The sequence below is a fragment of the Schistocerca piceifrons genome, chromosome 10 (assembly GCF_021461385.2).
Source record: "Schistocerca piceifrons isolate TAMUIC-IGC-003096 chromosome 10, iqSchPice1.1, whole genome shotgun sequence".
NCBI classification, from domain to species: Eukaryota; Metazoa; Arthropoda; class Insecta; order Orthoptera; family Acrididae; genus Schistocerca; species Schistocerca piceifrons.
Window position 1 is genome coordinate 48,324,020 of NC_060147.1, and position 18,362 is coordinate 48,342,381.

At 45.8% G+C, this 18,362-nt stretch overlaps 1 protein-coding gene across 2 annotated transcripts in view; it reads right to left on the minus strand.

Annotated features, from left to right (window-relative positions):
* LOC124718642 (collagen alpha-1(I) chain-like) overlaps positions 1–18,362 on the minus strand; it is a 268,769-nt gene that overhangs the window by 184,353 nt on the left and 66,054 nt on the right. For both annotated transcript variants that reach the window (XM_047244268.1, XM_047244267.1), the window contains exon 3: positions 3,127–3,408. In XM_047244268.1, the coding sequence (XP_047100224.1) occupies positions 3,127–3,408 (282 nt within the window). The remainder of the gene's footprint in view (positions 1–3,126; positions 3,409–18,362) is intronic.

Genomic DNA, 18,362 nt, shown 5'->3' on the forward strand with positions numbered 1-18,362 from the left:
CCGCACATCGAGCTAACGTTACGCAACAGTTTCTTCGTGATAACAACTTTGAAGTGATTCCTCATGTTCCCTACTCGCCTGACCTGGCTCCTAGTGACTTTTGGCTTTTTCCAACAATGAAAGACACTCTCCGTGGTCGCACATTCACCAGCCGTGCTGCTATTGCCTCAGCGATTTTCCAGTGGTCAAAACAGACTCCTAAAGAAGCCTTCGCCGCTTCCATGGAATCATGGCGTCAGCGTTGTGAAAAATGTGTACGTCTGCAGGGCGATTACGTCGAGAAGTAACGCCAGTTTCATCGATTTCGGGTGAGTAGTTAATTAGAAAAAAATCGGAGGCCTTAGAACTTGAATGCACCTCGTATTTTAAAGTTGGTTTGGTGCAGAGCCTGTGCGGTCTTTAGTGGAGGATGCCTAGACCGGAGTCGGTTTCCTTGGATCTCGTGAGGGTTAGTCACGATTTTTTGAAATTCTCTAACCAGAGCGTGTTCTCGGCGCAGGTTAGGAGGGGCTACGTTACTGAGAACGGGCAGCCACACTGCAGGAGTTGGCCTGATTGTGCCTGATATAATACGCATTGTTGCATTAAGTTGGCTATCTACCATGTGTGTGTGTTTGCTGTTGAGCCACACTGGGGCACAGTATTCTGCCACTGGATACACCAAGCCAAGTGCTGATGTTCTTAAGGTAGATGCTGTGGAGCCCCAGGTGGTGCCACAGAGCTTCTGCAATATGTTGTTGCGTGTTTTAAGTTTCGCTGCAGTTTTCGTCAGGTGTTCTTTGAATGTTAGTGTCCTATCTAGGGTAACCCGAGGTACTTTGGGTGTTTGTTGTGATTTAGTAATTTCCCGTCACATAGACTTGTAGTTCTCTGTTGGCCATTTTGTTGTTCAAATGGAAGGTAGATACTTCTGTCTTTGTAGCACTAGGTTGTAGCCTCCATTTTCTAAAGTACTCGCTGAGAATCCCTAGGTCACTCGTAAGGATATCTTCGGCAGTTTCTATATTTCTGTTGGCTGTTGCTAGAGCCCAGTCGTCAGCATAACAAAATTTGCGCGATGTGGTTGCAGGCATGTCAGCGATGTAACGGCTGAAAAGAAGGGGCGCAAGGACAGAGCCTTGTGGGAATCCATTACTGAGTTTCATCTGTTTACTTCTCTCATTCCCCATCATTACGTGGAAGGTTCTATTTGACAACATATCGTCAATGAGGTTGGTTATCTTCTTGCAGGGGACGGCACAGATTAATTTGTACATGAGCCCCTGTTTCCAAACTGTATCATAGGCTGCTGTTAGGTCTACGAATGCTGCAGCTACTTTATGTTTCTTCTGGAACCCCACCTCTATATATGTTGTCAGTGATAGGACTTGATCTGTACAGCAGCGATATGGTCGGAATTCTGCTTGTTCGATAGGGATTTTTTTGAGTATAGTCTGGCCTATTCTGTTGAAGAGCAGTCTTTCTAGTAATTTATAGACCATACTGAGAAGGGCAATGGGGCGGTAACTCTCTGGTCTATCAAAAAATTAGAATTAATAGGAGAATACTGTTGATTTTTTGTACCATTCAGCCACTTACCACTTTCCGAGAGAAGCAGCAAACGGTGGGTGGGCTAACTTTTCTTTTCTTTGCCTGCTTAATTTAATATTTTGATTCTGTGTACCTTGAGCCTGAGGCATTCAAAATTTTGAACTATTTTTCGTTTTCTACTTTGGTAAAGGAAATAATAGGAATAAAAATCGAAAATTGGTTATGTCAGAAACAAGTTACTTTGGGCGGTTCAAAAATGGTTCAAATGGCTCTGAGCACTATGGGACTTAACAGCTGAGGTCATCAGTCCCCTATAACGTAGAACTACTTAAACCTAACTAACCTAACGACTTCACCCATACACACACATGCCCGAGGCAGGATTCGAACCTGCGACCGTAGCGGTCGCGCGGTTCCAGACTGTAGCGCCTAGAACCTCTCGGCCACCCCGGCCGGCACTTTGGGCGGTTTTAAATGTCCGGTTACATAATAAATGATATTTAATTGAAACCCTCACCTACCCACAGGTGTTGTTGATATACCTTGATGGGGACAGCTGAAAATGTATCCCGGACCGGGACTCGAACCCGGACAGACTGTGGACAGTTGGGAATGTGGGTCTCACGGGGAGCGTGCAAGGGATATGTACCTGCAGTCGCGCTATTCATCTGCGTCCTCGGTGGCTCAGATGGATAGAGCATCTGCCATGTAAGCAGGAGATCCGAAGTTCGAGTCCCGGTCGGGGCAAACTTTTTCAGCTGTCCCCATCGAGGTATATCAACACCTGTCAGCAGCTGAAGGTTTCAATTAATTATCATTTATTCTAGAGAAGCTGCTCGGTCATCTATGGTGTCTGTTCTTTCGAGAACGGTTACTTTCTTCATATACAGGGTGGTCCATTGATCGTGACCGGGCCAAATATCTCACGAAATAAGCATCAAGCGAAAAAACTACAAAAAACGAAAATTGTCTAGCTTGACGCTTATTTTGTGAGATATTTGGCCCGGTCACGATCAATGGACCACCCTGTATATGGTTACATAATAGTCCGGTTAAACTGAAAAAAAAAACGATGTAACCGAATACCGGTTTTCTCAGCGATAACCTCCATTCCTAAGTGGAATTTGGACATATGAATCGAACAGAAGGGGGAACGAGGACTGATCTTAGAGCCAACGTGTTTCAGTGTCATTTTCGGCGAGTGTGAACGGCCCCGTGTTTTTTATTGTCTACTGTTTTTTGCCCGTCAATCTATCTATTATGTATCTCCTTCATGTTTTTTCTCATTGTAAACTCGAAGGCTGAAGAGCAGCGTACGATGCTGCTGCCAGCCTACCCATGTATATGTATAGGTATAAAAATTACAATAAAGAAAAAAAAAACTGATCTTAGAGGTACAACGTTGTTCAGGGATCTCAACTCCACTTGCTAATCTCAGCTCAGAAAAACTGAGAAGTGTCGGTCGATCAACGTATTGCTGTGGAAAAGCGCTAGCTTCTGACACGGAATTATATCAGCTAATTGAGCGGCAGGCTTTCTCTCCATACTGCATGCAGGGAACAGAAACTGAATTAGTGCAAGCCTTGCAGTACTCACCCGGGATGACTGGCTCCACTCTGGAGGCGGAGGGGATACCAGACGGCGGCGGTGGCGGCTCTTTGACCGGAGGCGGCGTGGGTGGTGGAGTGGCTGGTACCGGCTGCCGTCGCGGTGGCGGGGGCGGTGGCGGGGGTGGCGTCGCCGGTGGCTCCGGCTCTGGCGGGGGCGACGGTGGAAACCGAGGTACCGCCACAGGCGTGGGAGGCGGCGGGGGCGGGCGGCGTGGCGTCGGCGGTGGAGGAGGCGGCGTCGGCGGCGGCGTCGTGGCCTCCACCTCCACTGTGGGACACACAGCGCAGCCAGTCAGTCCACCATGTGAAAGAAAGCCGCGAGTGGCTTGCTGGACGACGTGATGAAAAACAATCACCTAACGCTGTCCTCAGGGGCAGTAAGTGGACTTACACTGAAAATGATACGTCTGCCACAGACGGCCCCTGCCAGGCAGACTACACTCAAGACACCCCTGTGTACCATATAACACACACAAGCACTTGCAGGGGCAACCAATAGGAAAACAATTCTTCAAAACAAACAGAACTTGCTAGAGACTAATGCGAACCTTTTTCTGCAGAGGTCGCCTCACAGACACAGGGAAAGTTGGAGTACTCCGCCGACCTCCGCCGGCTTTATAACGCCAGCGCAGCAGCAGTACAGCCAGTTCCTCGCCGAGCTAGGTCCAGCTCTGACGGACCTCACTGACGCTCTTGATGAATAGTCGTCTACATGTTGTTTTCTTTGTGTGCATATAGTGATTGTTCGAGAAGTGTACCCCAGTTTCAATAAACGACATTATACTGCGTGTTCTACAATACTGAGTATTCTTCAGAAAAAGAGCATTGTACCATCTTCATTTAGATGTGAAAGTCTAATTCACAGTAAATTCCTGATGAGTGTCACGGTTCAACTTATATATCGAATGCTGTGCCCTATGGCGTAAGATGATTAAACCACCAAAAGCTGCCCTCAGGTGTCAACATGGGACCTATACTCTAGGACCTCTAATAGAACTGATCTTGGTGCCATCTTTATTTTGAAAACAAAATGTAGTTCATTGCAAATTCCTGACAGTCGTCACTCTTCATCACGTTATGTCGAAAGACCTGCTCAACAGCATAAGACAGCCTTGAAGGGTTAACATGCAGACTTGTATTGTTGGACCTGTAATGTAACTGGGCTTCATGCCGTGCCATGGCAAACTTGCAATGGATTCAAGCCTTTCTTGCAGATAGAACTCAACACGTTGCTCTTAACGCAACAAAATCGACAGATGTAAAGGTAATATCCGGAGTACCACAGGGAAGTGTGATAGGACCGTTGCTGTTTACAGAATATATAAATGATCTAGTAGAAAGCGTCGGATGTTCTTTAAGGCTATTCGCAGATGAAGCAGTTCTTTATACCAAAGTAGCAACGCCAGAAGATAGTAAGAATTTGCAGAACGACCTGCAGAGAATTGATGATTGGTGCAGACTCTGGCTATTGACCCTGAACGTAAATAAATGTAACATATCGCGCATACATAGGAAAAGAAATCCACTACTGTACAGCTATACTATTGATGACAAACAGCTGGAGACAGCGTCTGCCGTAAAATATCTAGGCGTAGCTATCCAGAGCGACCTGAAGTGGAATGACCACATAAAACAGATAGTGGGAAAAGCAGATACCAGACTCTGATTCATTGGAAGACCCTTAAGGAAATGTAACTCATCCACGAAAGAAGTGGCATCTATGGCGCCCTTCCGACCGATTATTGAGTATTGTTCCTATGAGGTAGGACTGATAGAGGAGATGGAGAAGATCCAACGAAGAGCGGCGCGTTTCGTCGCGTCGCGTTTAATTGGCGAGAGAGCGTTACGGAGATGCTAAGCGAACTCCGCTGGCAGACATTACAAGATAGGCGTTGTGTATTATGGGGAGATTTAGTATTGAAATTTATGGACAGTACTTTTCAGGAGGAGACGGAAAACGTATTACTTCCCCCCCCCCCCCCTCCGCCCTCCCACATACATCTCGCATATTGACCACGAGGAGAAAATTCGAGACATTAGAGCCAATACAGAGGCCTACCGACAGTCATTCTTCCCACGCATTGTTCGCGAGTGGAACAGGGTTGGAGGGATCAGATAGTGGTACCGAAAGTACCCTCCGCCACATACTATTAGGTGGCTTGCAGAGTATGATGTAGATGTAGATGTATAGATCTCTATTTGGAAATAAAAATGTAGTTCATCGCAAATTCCTGAAGATTGTCACTATTCATCGTGTACGAGTCGTATGTCAAATGACTTGCTCGACAGCACGAGGAGGTAAACAGCGCCATAGATAGCCCTGAGGATTCAACGCGCGGATATGTATCGCGGGATATGTAATAGAATTGCTCTTTATGCCATATTCATTTAGATATAAAAATGTAATTCGCTGCAAATTCCCGACGGTTGTCTAAGTTCAGTGTGCATATTGAATGGATTGCTCGACAGCATAACCTGAAATGGCACAGAAAACGTTCACCTTAGGCGAGTCACGTTCATACTGAGTTGTTTCCCGCGGATTCTCAGTGCCCCATATACAGACATTGTGACGGTTGACTTTCCCGTTAGTGTGGAAAGTTGCTTCATCACTAAACACAATCTTTGAAACGAAAGATTCATCTGTTTCCATTTGAGCAAGGATAAAATCACAGAAATCGATTCTTTTAATCTTATCAGCTGCAGACAGTGCTTGAACCAATTTCAGACGATAAGGTTTCATAACTAACCTTTTTCGTAGGAATCTCCATACAGTTGATTGTGGAATTTGCAGCTCTCTGCTAGCTCTGCGAGTCGATTTTCCTGGCCTGCGAACAAATGCTTGCTGGATGCGTGCTACATTTTCATCACTCGTTCTCGGCCGTCCAGAACTTTTCCCTTTGCACAAACACCCATTTTCTGTAAACTGTTTATACCAACGTTTAATACACCACCTATCAGGAGGTTTAACACCATACTTCGTTCGAAATGCACGCTGAACAACTGTCGTCGATTCACTTCTGCCGTACTCAATAACACAAAAAGCTTTCTGTTAAGCGGTCGCCATCTTAGCATCAACTGACGCTGACGCCTACTCAACAGCGCCTCAAGCGAACAAATGTACAACTAAATGAAACTTTATAGCTCCCTTAATTCGCCGACAGATAGTGCTTAGCTCTGCCTTTTGTCGTTGCAGAGTTTTAAATTCCTAAAGTTATGGTATTCTTTTTGAATCACCCTGTATTTTAAGTTTTAACAGCTTTAATCATTTTCCGCTTTGGACTGTTTTAGTAAGCGCAGTAATAAAACAGCACGTGTATTTGTATGAAGTTTTAGGGAATTTCATGTTATTTGTGTTTTGGTTGGCAGGAGAGCCAACACCGTGTTACTAGAAGGAGGCAGAAAGGCACGTGTTTTAGCTCACGCAGGCTGGCGTGAGGTCTGGAACAGGACAAGGAAATTAGAATTTAGAAAAACGGACGTAGCTGTTGGATTACTTAACTTTAATCCATTAATAGTGAACGTCGGTCTGACGGTACATGATTCACAAGATCAATAGTAACTGATAATGGCGCCTTGCTAGGTCGTAGCAAATGACGTAGCTGAAGGCTATGTTAAACTATCGTCTCGGCAAATGAGAGCGTATTTTGTCAGTAAACCATCGCTAGCAAAGTCGGTTGTACAACTGGGGCGAGTGCTAGGAAGTCTCTCTAGACCTGCCGTGTGGCGGCGCTCGGTCAGCAATCACTGATAGTGGCGACACGCGGGTCCGACGTATACTAACGGACCGCGGCCGATTTAAAGGCTACCATCTAGCAAGTGTGTTGTCTGGCGGTGACACCACAATTTGACTATTATTTTAATTTAATTATTAGAACAAACTGATTTTGTTGATTAGTCTGTCGGCTGTCTGTCGGTTGGGTTGCCTTCAGATTAAGAAGTCGTTGGACAGGCTGCCTGTCTCACCTAAGCGGGCGATAGCGTTACAATCTCAGGACCACCCTTGGAAACTTCTGAGCGCCGTTATTTGTGTGTTACATAGTAATTTCCCTGTCTGGGTTTTAGTTATTTGGCTGATGTGTGGCCTTCAGCCGAGTATCAATATCTCTTAATGTTCTTGTCTTGCCCTTAAGCCATGAAATTGTTATTCTTTTATATAGGGCCTTCACCCGAATTTTACATGAGATAAGATAAGGCCTTCTGCCTTTTAAATTGAAACTCTTTTTCTAGGCCTTAAGCCGTTAAACATATTTGTTGATATGTGGCCTTCAGCCGAGTATTAAATCTCTTAAATTAATGTTCTTGCCTTGCCCTTAAGGTATGAGATTGTTATTCTTTATAGGGGCCTTCAGCCGAATTTTATATGAAATGTTTTAAGACACGGCCTTCCGCCTTTTAAAACTGAAACTCTTCTTTCTAGGACTTTCTAGGGCTTTCACTGCTTATAACGATTTGAGCATCAGTGCTTTCTATTAGCGTTTGGAGCTCTGGTACTTTCCTAAGACAGCTACGACAATTTACAACTGTTATACCTATGGTTCCTATATCTAAATTATTCCTGTGTTCAGCCTGCACCCTTTGTGACTGAAGCCCTTCTTGTGTTTTCCCGAGACCCTCTAATCTAAAACACCGCACAGACCACGCCACGCAGCCCCTGCTACCCGTGTAGCCGCCTCCTGCGTATAGTGGACACCTGACCTGTTCAGCGGAAACCGAAACCCAGCCACCCTCTGGCGCAAGTCGAGGAATCTGCAGCCTACACGGTCGCAGAACAGTCTGAGCCTCTGATTCAGACCCTCCACTCGGCTCTGTACCAGAGGTCCGCAACAGGTCCTGTCCACAGTGCTGCAATGGTCGGCTCTGCTTTCATTTTGCAAGCAAGACTGGCAGCCTTTACCACTTCTGTTAGCCGCTCGAAACCAGAGAGAATCTCTTCTGATCCAAAGTGACACACATCATTGGTACCAACGTCAGCAACCACTTGAAAGTGGCTGCAATCTGTGTTCTTCATGGCATCAAATGGTTCAAATGGCTCTGAGCACTATGGGACTTAACATCTATGGTCATCAGTCCCCTAGAACTTAGAACTACTTAAACCTAACTAACCTAAGGACATCACACAACACCCAGCCATCACGAGGCAGAGAAAATCCCTGACCCCGCCGGGAACCCGGGAACCCGGGCGTGGGAAGCGAGAACGCTACCGCACGACCACGAGATGCGGGCTCATGGCATCCGGGAGCACCCTTTCCACATCTGGAATGACTCCACCCGGTATGCACACGGAGTGCACATGGGATTTCTTACCCTTCTAGTCAGCCAAGTCCCTAAGGGGCCCCATAAAGCGCCTAACGTTGGAGCTCCCAACTACCAATAATCCACCCTCTGTGATTGCCCAGATCTTGCAGGCTGAGTGGTTTCCTCTGAAACAGGACAGCCGACAGCATCTGGCTCAGCGTCAGCGTGAGGCATGGACAGCAACTGGAACTTGTTTCTCAGACAAATTGGGGAGACCTTACGTGCAGCCGCCTGGGAAGTCTTTCGCCGCCTGCTTCGCCCCAGGGCGACCTCCCACCCTACCACAGGTGAGGGGTCAGCCTCAGTGCGAGCAGTAACTGGGTTGGTCACCGGTGAGAACCAATAGGAGGACTCTGACGTGCTGGACGTCCGTTGGATCCCCATGACTGGCCTACAACAGTGGTGCCCATCCACTACAGCCTCAAGCTGTTCAACCAAAGTCATCACAGCCTGAAGCTGAGAGCAAAGTGTCACCAACTCGGCTCGCATGCGCACATAACAATCGCAGTCTGTGTCCATACTAAAAACCGTGGAAAAATAAACTATGCAGATAAACGGACTATTGGCACGTGCTGCGCAACTCTACTGTAGAGTCGGCCGGGGTGGCCGAGCGGTTCTAGGTGCTACAATCTGACGCCACGCGACCGCTACGGTCGCAGGTTCAAATCCTGTCTCGCGCATGGATGTGTGTGATGTCCTTACGTTAGTTAGGTTTAAGTAGTTCTAAGTGCTAGGGGACTCATGAACTTAGAAGTTAAGTCCCACAGTGCTCAGAGCCATTTGAACCATTTTTTTTCTACTGTAGACCCTGACGAAAACGCACGAACTGTGTCTAGTAATACGCAGATATTCAAGAACCTAACTACCGAAGAATTCAGGAGAAACTAAATAATTTGCCCCTGATTAGGAACTTGTAATATGCCACAAAATCGGTTTACTTTCCGAAGCAAGCGAAAACGCTAGAACTTTGGCTATCAGACATTAAATTTACACGCAGAAGCTCAAGAACCTAAACTATTAAAGCACACTGATGATACAATAAAATTCGTTCCTGGTTAGGAACTCGTAAATGTCACAAAAGCGTTTATTTCCCTGTTGCTGCGTCTGTCTCGGTTGGCCACTACTGCCTGACTGCCTGCATGATTATAACAGGCTCCTTGAAATCAACTACAGTCGAATGGCTCTGCCACATTGCAGGAATTGCACCACGTCGTCTTCAAAGAGGAATAGCAGCAAACAGGGAAAGAACGAAAACGGAGCAGGAAAAAACGCATCCCATGCATGGGCCAAGAAGCCAGGCTGCAACTATAGAGAGCTGAGACATCCCACACTCCTGCTTGGAAACGTTTTCAGAGTATTTACCACCTGGTTATGACGAGAATTGGCCTATTTGGAATTCCTCGAATAGGCTGAGGTCAGGAGTGGGCAGATCACCGGTTAACATGGCAAAACGGGGATACATTGAAGAAAACAAAACCCAATGTGACTGCAGGGAAGAACAAATTGGTTCAAATGGCTCCAAGCACTATGGTACTTAACATCTGAGGTCATCGGTCCCCTAGGCTTAGAACTACTTAAACCTAACTAACCTAAGGACATCACACACATCCATGCCCGAGGCAGGATTCGAACCTGCGACCGTAGCAGCAGCGCGGTTCCGGACTAAAGCCACTAGAATCGCTCGACCACAGCGGCCGGCGGGGAAGGACGTACTGTTCGACATATGCTTCAGTGTCGACTGTGTTCAGCTACCTGCACAGAAGGTGGCTGTCATAGAAACCCTGAGAACAAGATTAGATTAATCACAGTATGCACAGAGGTGCTTAAACAATCACTCTTCCCTCACACGATACGTGAATAAAACGGGAAGAAGCTCTGATAACTGTTACAGTGGGCAATATCCCCTGTCATGCACTTCACAGTAGTTTGGAGAGTATGGATGTAGACACATTCCTGTTTAGAGCACATCGTTCACCTGTCAACCATATTTGCGTTTCACCTCGTATGCATAAGAAAACAGGACCCCTCATCATTTATATAAAATGAAGTAGCACTTCATTTCAAATGAGAACATTGTGTCAAACCTGTGTGTAACCATGCATTTAGTCAACGTGTTACCAACAGGTTACTTGCTAAAATAATTCTCCTTCAATTCATGTGAATACTGAACTCTTCAGTCATCACTATAAGTGGACCAGATGCGACATCTAACTGAAGCGCTGTGAACTTTGGATACTACACAGTCCAGTCACATTAATATGGCCACCAGCTATGTTTGACGTCAGTGTGCTATAATCACTCACAGACGGCAGGGGGGGGGGGGGGATGTGTCCTAATGCGGAAATGGATCGATTTACCTGAAGTCCAAAAAGGCCTGATCCTTGGCTTTTGGGCCAAAGACTGAAGCATTTCTGAAACGGCTAGGTTTGTAAATTGTTCGCGTGTCGCTGTTGTTAAAATATACCATGCGTACAAATTGGTACTATCCAAAACCAACCATGAGGCAACTGTAGTGCACCACGGGACACAGATGACGACTGCGGAGATATCAGGAATCCGGTAAAACATCAAATCTCCGACATCGCTGCGGCCGGAACAAGATCCTGCAAGAAAGGGACCAACGACGACTAAAGAGAATCGTTGAAAGTGATGGAAGTGCAACACTTACGCAAATTGCTGCGCCATCAACAAGTGTCAGCGTGTGCGAACCATTCGACGAAACATCATCGATATGGGCTTTCGGAGCAGGGGTCTGTGCAAGCTGGTGGAGGCTCTGTAATGGTGCGGGGCATGTGTAGCTGGAATGATATGGAAGCCCTAGGATACGACATGTACGTAAGCATCCTGTCTGATCACCTGCATCCATCCATGTCCATTGTGCGTTCCAGCTGACTTCAGCAATTCTAGCAGGACAGGATTCATGGTTTCAGTTCCCTCTAGCACTACTTCAGGCATTAGTCTAGTCCATTCAACGTCGTGTTGCGGCACATCTGCGTTCCCACAAGGGCCCAAGCGCCCTGGACGATATTAGGTAGGTGTACCACTGTAAGACAATGCGTCATGAATGCGTCAAAGAAGGTTGAATTAAAATTTCACTACTGATATATTTTCTTCTTGTGAATGTTTATCCGTACTGGCAAGGGGCTCAAGTGTTAAAATTTTAAGCTACAACAATGGGTACAAAACCTATTTTTTTCATTGAGCCTTAAGGTATGCAAAATATATAGCAAAAAAAAAAACGTCTGTACGTTTTCAGTGCAAGCGTATCAATACAGAACCATTATGGAAGAAGAAACTCATATTGAGCCGAAGACAACAGCAGGATTAAACTTTCTATTCACCCTGAACTTTAATGCTGTGCATTCCGACTAATGCAGTAGCGGCTGATGTAACGTAGACGCAGCGATACTATTCTTGTACGGCCGGTTGCCCTCTCAGTGTGGGTGACTTGTATAAAAAGGCGCCACATCAACAAAAGGGCGTCCAGAAATGGCAGCACTTGCTGCAGTAATCGGACGCCCGGAATTGAGAGTGCGGCAAAAACGCGCGGCCAGTTAAGAGAGACGCAGCCGAAAGGTCTCGCAGCTGAACGAGACAGTCCCAGCTACACGGCCCAACGCTCATGGGGGCCTCCAGAACATCCTCCTCACTCTGATGTACGAGGCGTGTTTTTTAAGTAAGTACCGTTTTGAAATTTAAAAAAGACGTGGTAAGATATCTCAATAATTTTATTTTTGCATTAAAGCCTGTACCTTAATCTACGCACTGACGCCATTACAGTCCGATTCTTCCTTGTTTACGCTGTGTACTGACAAGGGAACCTCCCCATCGCACCCCCCTCAGATTTAGTTATAAGTTGGCACAGTGGATAGGCCTTGATAAACTGAACACAGATCAATTGAGAAAACAGGAAGAAGTTGTGTCGAACTGTGAAAAAATAAGCAAAATATACAAACTGAGTAGTCCATGGGCGTCATAAGCATCATAATGGATAATGTGAGCTTAGGAGCGCCGTGATGCCGTGGTTAGCGTGACCTGCTGCGGAACGAGAGGTCCTTTGTTCAAGTCTGCCCTCGACTGAAAATTTTACTTTCTTTATTTTCGCAAAGTTATGATCTGTCCGTTCGTTCATTGACGTCACTGTTCACTGTAATAAGTTTAGTGTCTGTGTTTTGCGACCGCTCCGCAAAACCGTGCGATTAGTAGACGAAAGGACGTGCCTCTCCAATGGGAACAGAAAACATTTGATCGCAAGGTCATAGGTCAACCGATTCCTCCACAGGAAAACACATTTGATATATTCTATGCGACACTGGTGACGGCATGTGCGTCACATGACAGGAATATGTTGTCGACCCACCTAACTTGTACACTTGGCGAATGGGTAAAAAGATTCTTCTACCTTGCCCGATTTAGGTTTTCTTGTGGATGTGATAATCACTCCCAAAAAAGTGATGAAAACACAAGAGATTGTCACATAAACTGAAAATAACAAATTAAAATTTTCACTTGAAGCAAGATTTGAACCAAAGACCTTCCGTACCACAACTGCTCACGTTACCACGAGACCACCGCACTCCTGCGTTCTCACTGCCCTTAATGTTGCATATCTTCCACTGAACTACTCAGTTTGTATATTTTGCTTATTTTTCCACAGTTCCGTACAACTTCTTCCTGTTTTCGCAATTGATATGTGTTCAGTTTTTCAAGGCCTCTCCACTGTGCCAACTTATAACTAAATCTGAGGGGGGTGCGATGGGGAGGTTCCCTTGTGAGTGTGCGTCCGATAATCATGAGTCACGCCGACTGTGAAGTACGGGCTGTTATAAGATTTCTTAGAGCTTAAGGCCTAAAAGCGATCGATATTCATAGGGAGATCCGTGCAGTTTACGGAGAAAACATTATGGGTGATGGAATGGCAAGAAAGTGGGTGAGAGCATTTAAAGATGGCCGCACAAATGTGCACGATGAACAACGAAGTGGGCGTCTTTCGGTCGTTAATGAAAGTTTGGTGCAGGAAGTGGACAATAAGGTGAGAGAAAACAGACGCTTTACGTTTTCCTTCTTGCGGGATGACTTTCCTAATGTTTCTCGTAGTGTTTTGTATGGCATTGTGACCGAGCACGTGAATTACCGAAAATTGTGCGCACGTTGGGTACCGAAAATGTTGACGGATGTGCACAAAACCAGACGTTTAGACAGTGCATTGACTTTCCTTGAGCGGTACCAGAACCACGGTGATGATTTCTTAAGCCAGATTGTCACGGGCGATGAAACACGAGTGGCCTACGTCACACAAGAATCAAAGCAACAGTCCATGGAAGTTCAGCAAGGGCATCGTTTTGCTGCAAGACAATGCCCGTCCCCATGTGGCGAATCAGACCTAACATCTCGTCACATCTTTTCGATGGGAAACTCTAGATCATCCTCCGTACAGCCCCGATATTGCGCCCAGTGACTACCATCTGCTCCTGCACTTGAAGAAACACCTGGGTGGTCAGCGTCTTCAAGACGATGACGAAGTCGAAACAGTGGTCATGAAGTGGTTAACAAGTCAGGCGGCAGACTTCTACGAGGAGGGTACTCAAAAACTGGTACAACGTTATGACATGTGCCTCAATATCGACGGAAATTATGTAGAAAATAAAAATAAAATATTTGAGTTATTTTAGCACGTCTTTTTTTAATTTCAAAACGGTTCTTACTTAAAAAAACATGCCTCGCAACTCTACACCGCGTCCTTCGTAAGTGATTGTCCTACAGGGCGGCTCAGATAAAAGCAGACCGTGCGAGTGTTAAGGCAATTCGGTGAAATTTCAGAAACGAAGAGCTGAAATGCACCTACCATTTATTTACAACGAAAAATAATTTTACAGAAGATGTTGAAAGTGACTCTTGCAACTTCAGTACGTCGCTGTGTACGTCTAAGCATATTAGGTATATACGATATTGCAGTGTCTGTATTATTCTGAATTACGGTGCAAAGTTCCTTTGGACATGCATGTACGTCCAAAGGAAAGGCACTGCGGCGACTACAGCCATTATGATATACATTCTCATTTACACTGAAGAGCCAGACAAAAAATGGTTCAAATGGCTCTGAGCACTATGGGACTTAACATCTGACGTCATCAGTCGCCTAGAACATAGAACTACTTAAACCTAACCAACCTAAGCAACTCACACACATCCATGCCCGAGACAGGATTCGAACCTGCGACCGTAGCAGTCGCGCGGTTCCGGACTGAAGCGCCTAGAACCGAAGAGCCAGACAAACTGGTACACATGGCTAATATCGCGTAGGGCCCCCGTGATCACGCAGAAATGCCGCAACACGGCGTGGCATGGACTCGACTAATGTCTGATGTAGTGCTGGAGGGAAACGACGCCATGAATCCTGCGCGACTCTCCACAAATCCGTAACAGTACGAGCAGGTGGAGATCTCTTCTAAACAGCACGTTGCAAGGCATTCTAGATATGATCAATAATGGTCATGTCTGGGGAGTTTGGTGGCCAGCGAAAGTGTCTAAACTCAGAAGAGTGTCCCTGGAGCCACTCTGTAGCAGTTCTGGACGTGTGGGGTGTCGCATTGTCCTGCTGCAATTGCTGCAGTCCATCGGAACGCACAGTGGACATGAATGGATGCAGGTGATCAGACGGGATGGTTATGTACGTGTCACTTGTCAGTGCCGTATCTAGACGTATCAGGGGTCCCATATCACTCCAACTGCACACGCCCCACACTATGACAGAGTCTCCTCCAGCTTGAACAGTCCCTTGCTGACATGCAGGGTCCATAGATTCATGAGGTTGTCTTCATACCAGTATCTACATCTACATCTACGTCTACATCTACATCCATACTCCGCAAGTCACCTGACGGTGTGTGGCGGAGGGTGCGTTGAGTACCTCTATCGGTTCTACCTTCTATTCCAGTCTCGTATTGTTCGTGGAAAGAAAGATTGCCGGTATGCCTCTGTATGGGCTCTAATCTCTCTCTGATTTTATCCTCATGGTCTCTTCGCGAGATATACGTAGGAGCGAGCAATATATTGCTTGACTCCTCGGTGAAGGGATGTTCTCGAAACTTCAATAAAAGCCGTATCGAGCTACTGAGGGTCTCTCTTGCAGGGTCTTCCACTGGAGTTTATCTATCATCTCCGTAACGCTTTCGCGATTACTAAATGATCCTGTAACGAAGCGCGCTGCTCTCCGTTGGATCTTCTCTATCTCATCTATCAACCCTATCTGGTACGGATCCCACACCGGTGAGCAGTATCCGCGCAGTGGTCGACCAAGTGTACTGTAACCTACTTCCGTTGTTTTCGGGCTGCATTTCCTTAGGATTCTTCCAATGAATCTCGGTATGGCATCTCCTTTACCGACGATTAATTTTATATGGTCATTCCATTTTAAATCACTCCTAATGCCTAACTAATGCCAGATAATTTAAGGGATTAACTGCTTCCAGTTGCTGATCTGCTACATGTAGCTAAATGATAAAGGATCTTTTTTTCTGTGTATTCGCAACACATTACACTTGTCTACATTGAGATTCAATTGCCATTCCCTACACCATGCGTCAATTCGTTGCAGATCCTCCTGCATTTCAGTACAATTTTCCATTGTTACAACACCTCGATATATCACAGCATCATCCGCAAAAAGCCTCAGTGAACTTCCGATGTTATCCACAAAATATACATAAATGTTGCGTAACAGTCCTAGGGTATTCTGTTGGGTGGTGATGTTAACTGTGTGTTGCGTCCTGCAGATCAATCTCCAAATTTTAATTTCTGTCGCGAATTACATGAATTGGTCCGTTCCTTACGCCTGCAAGACGTCTGGGTATTAAATACCCGACGTTAGTTAAATTTACTCACTTTACTGCGACTCGTAGTAGCCGGTTAGATAGATTTTATTTATCAGACTTCCTGCGCGATTACATTCTTAGTGTTTCAAGTCATCCCAGCTTCCTTTACGGATCACTGTGCGTTGACTACAGCTCTCAATCTTGGACAGCAACCAGTCAAACTGTATCTTGAGTACCTCTATCGGTTCTTCCTTCTATTCCAGTCTCGTATTGTTCGTGGAAAGAAAGATTGTCGGTATGTCTCTGTGTGGGCTCTAATCTCTCTGATTTTATACTCATAGTCTCTTCGCGAGATATACGTAGGAGGGAGCAATATACTGCTTTAGGAGGGAGCAATATACTGCTTGACTCCTCGGTGAAGGTATGTTCTCGAAACTTCAACAAAAGCCCGTACCGAGCTACTGAGCGTTTCTCCTGCTAAGTCTTCCACTGGAGTTTATCTATCATCTCCCTACCGCTTTCGCGATTACTAAAGGATCCTGTAACGAAGCGCGCTGCTCTTCGTTGGATCTTCTCTGTCTCTTCTATCAACCCTATCTGGTACGGACCCCACACTGGTGAGTAATATTCAAGCAGTGGGCGAACAAGTGTACAATAACCTACTTCCTTTGTTTTCGGACTGCATTACCTTAGGATTCTTCCAATGAACCTCAGTCTGGCATCTGCTTTACCGATCAACTTTATATAATCATTCAATTTTAAATCACTCCTAATGCCTACTCCCAGATAATTTATGGAATTAACTGCTTCCAGTTGCTGACCTGCTATATTGTAGCTAAACGATAAAGGATCTTTCTTTCTATGTATTCGCAGCACATTGCACTTGTCTACATTGAGATTCAATTGCCATTCCCTGCACCATGCGTCAATTCGTTGCAGATCCTCCTGCATTTCAGTACAATTTTCCATTGTTACAACTTCTCGATATACTACAGCATCATCCGCAAAATGCCTCGGTAAACTTCCGATGTTATCCACAAGGTCATTTATGTATATTGCTATTCAAATTATACATAAATGACCTTGTGGATAACATCGGAAGTTCACTGATGCTTTTTGCTGATGATGCTGTGGTACATCGAGATGTTGCGTAACAGTCCTCCGGATATTCTGTTGGGTGGTGATTTTAAATGTGTGTTGCGTCCTGCAGATCAATCTCCAAATTTTAATTTCTGTCGCGAATTACATGAATTTGTCCGCTCCTTCCGCCTGCAAGAGGTCTGGGTATGTAAATACCCGACGTTAGTTAAATTTACTCACTTTACTGCGACTCGTAGTAGCCGGTTAGATAGATTTTATTTATCAGACTTCCTGCGCGATTACATTCTTAGTGTTTCAAGTCATCCCAGCTTCCTTTACGGATCACTGTGCGTTGACTACAACTCTCAATCTTGAACGTCAACCAGTCAAACTGTTACGCGCTCTGTCGATAAACGTCGCTCATTTAGCTGGCCCCTCCCTCGATGACGTGATGCGAGCCGTGTGGGAGGGTACTCTGCGGTCCACTGGGAAGTACTCTTCCATCCTTGACTGGTGGACACAGCTGGCAAAACCGAGGCTCACGCAAACTTTTCCACTTTTCCTTGCTGCCAAAGCGTGAGACTTCCGGAGAACTTACGAATATTACCATTCCATCCTGCGCGACCTTTATGATGCTTCGGATCACACCCCTCTGCGAATAGCGGATGTTAGGCGTGCAAAGACAAAATTGTTGACCTTGAAGAGAATACAAATGGAAGGGTTGAAAATGCGATCCAACCCACTGTCATTGGTGACGGAAGAACTGCCTTCCTTATATCATTTGCTTCGGCATCAGACCCGTTGCCGACGCGCTTGTATTCGTGAACATATCGTATCGGAGCAAGCTGATATAGTGCGTGTCTTACACCAGTACTATGTAGACATCTACGACATCGATGAGTCCAGTGCAAACCCTTTCCACCCACTAGTCAGCATCTTGAATACGACGATTACACCTGAACATTATGAAACGCTCTCAGCTGCATTTCAGCCTGAGGAAGTTTACAGACATTATGGGATCGCCTTCTCACAA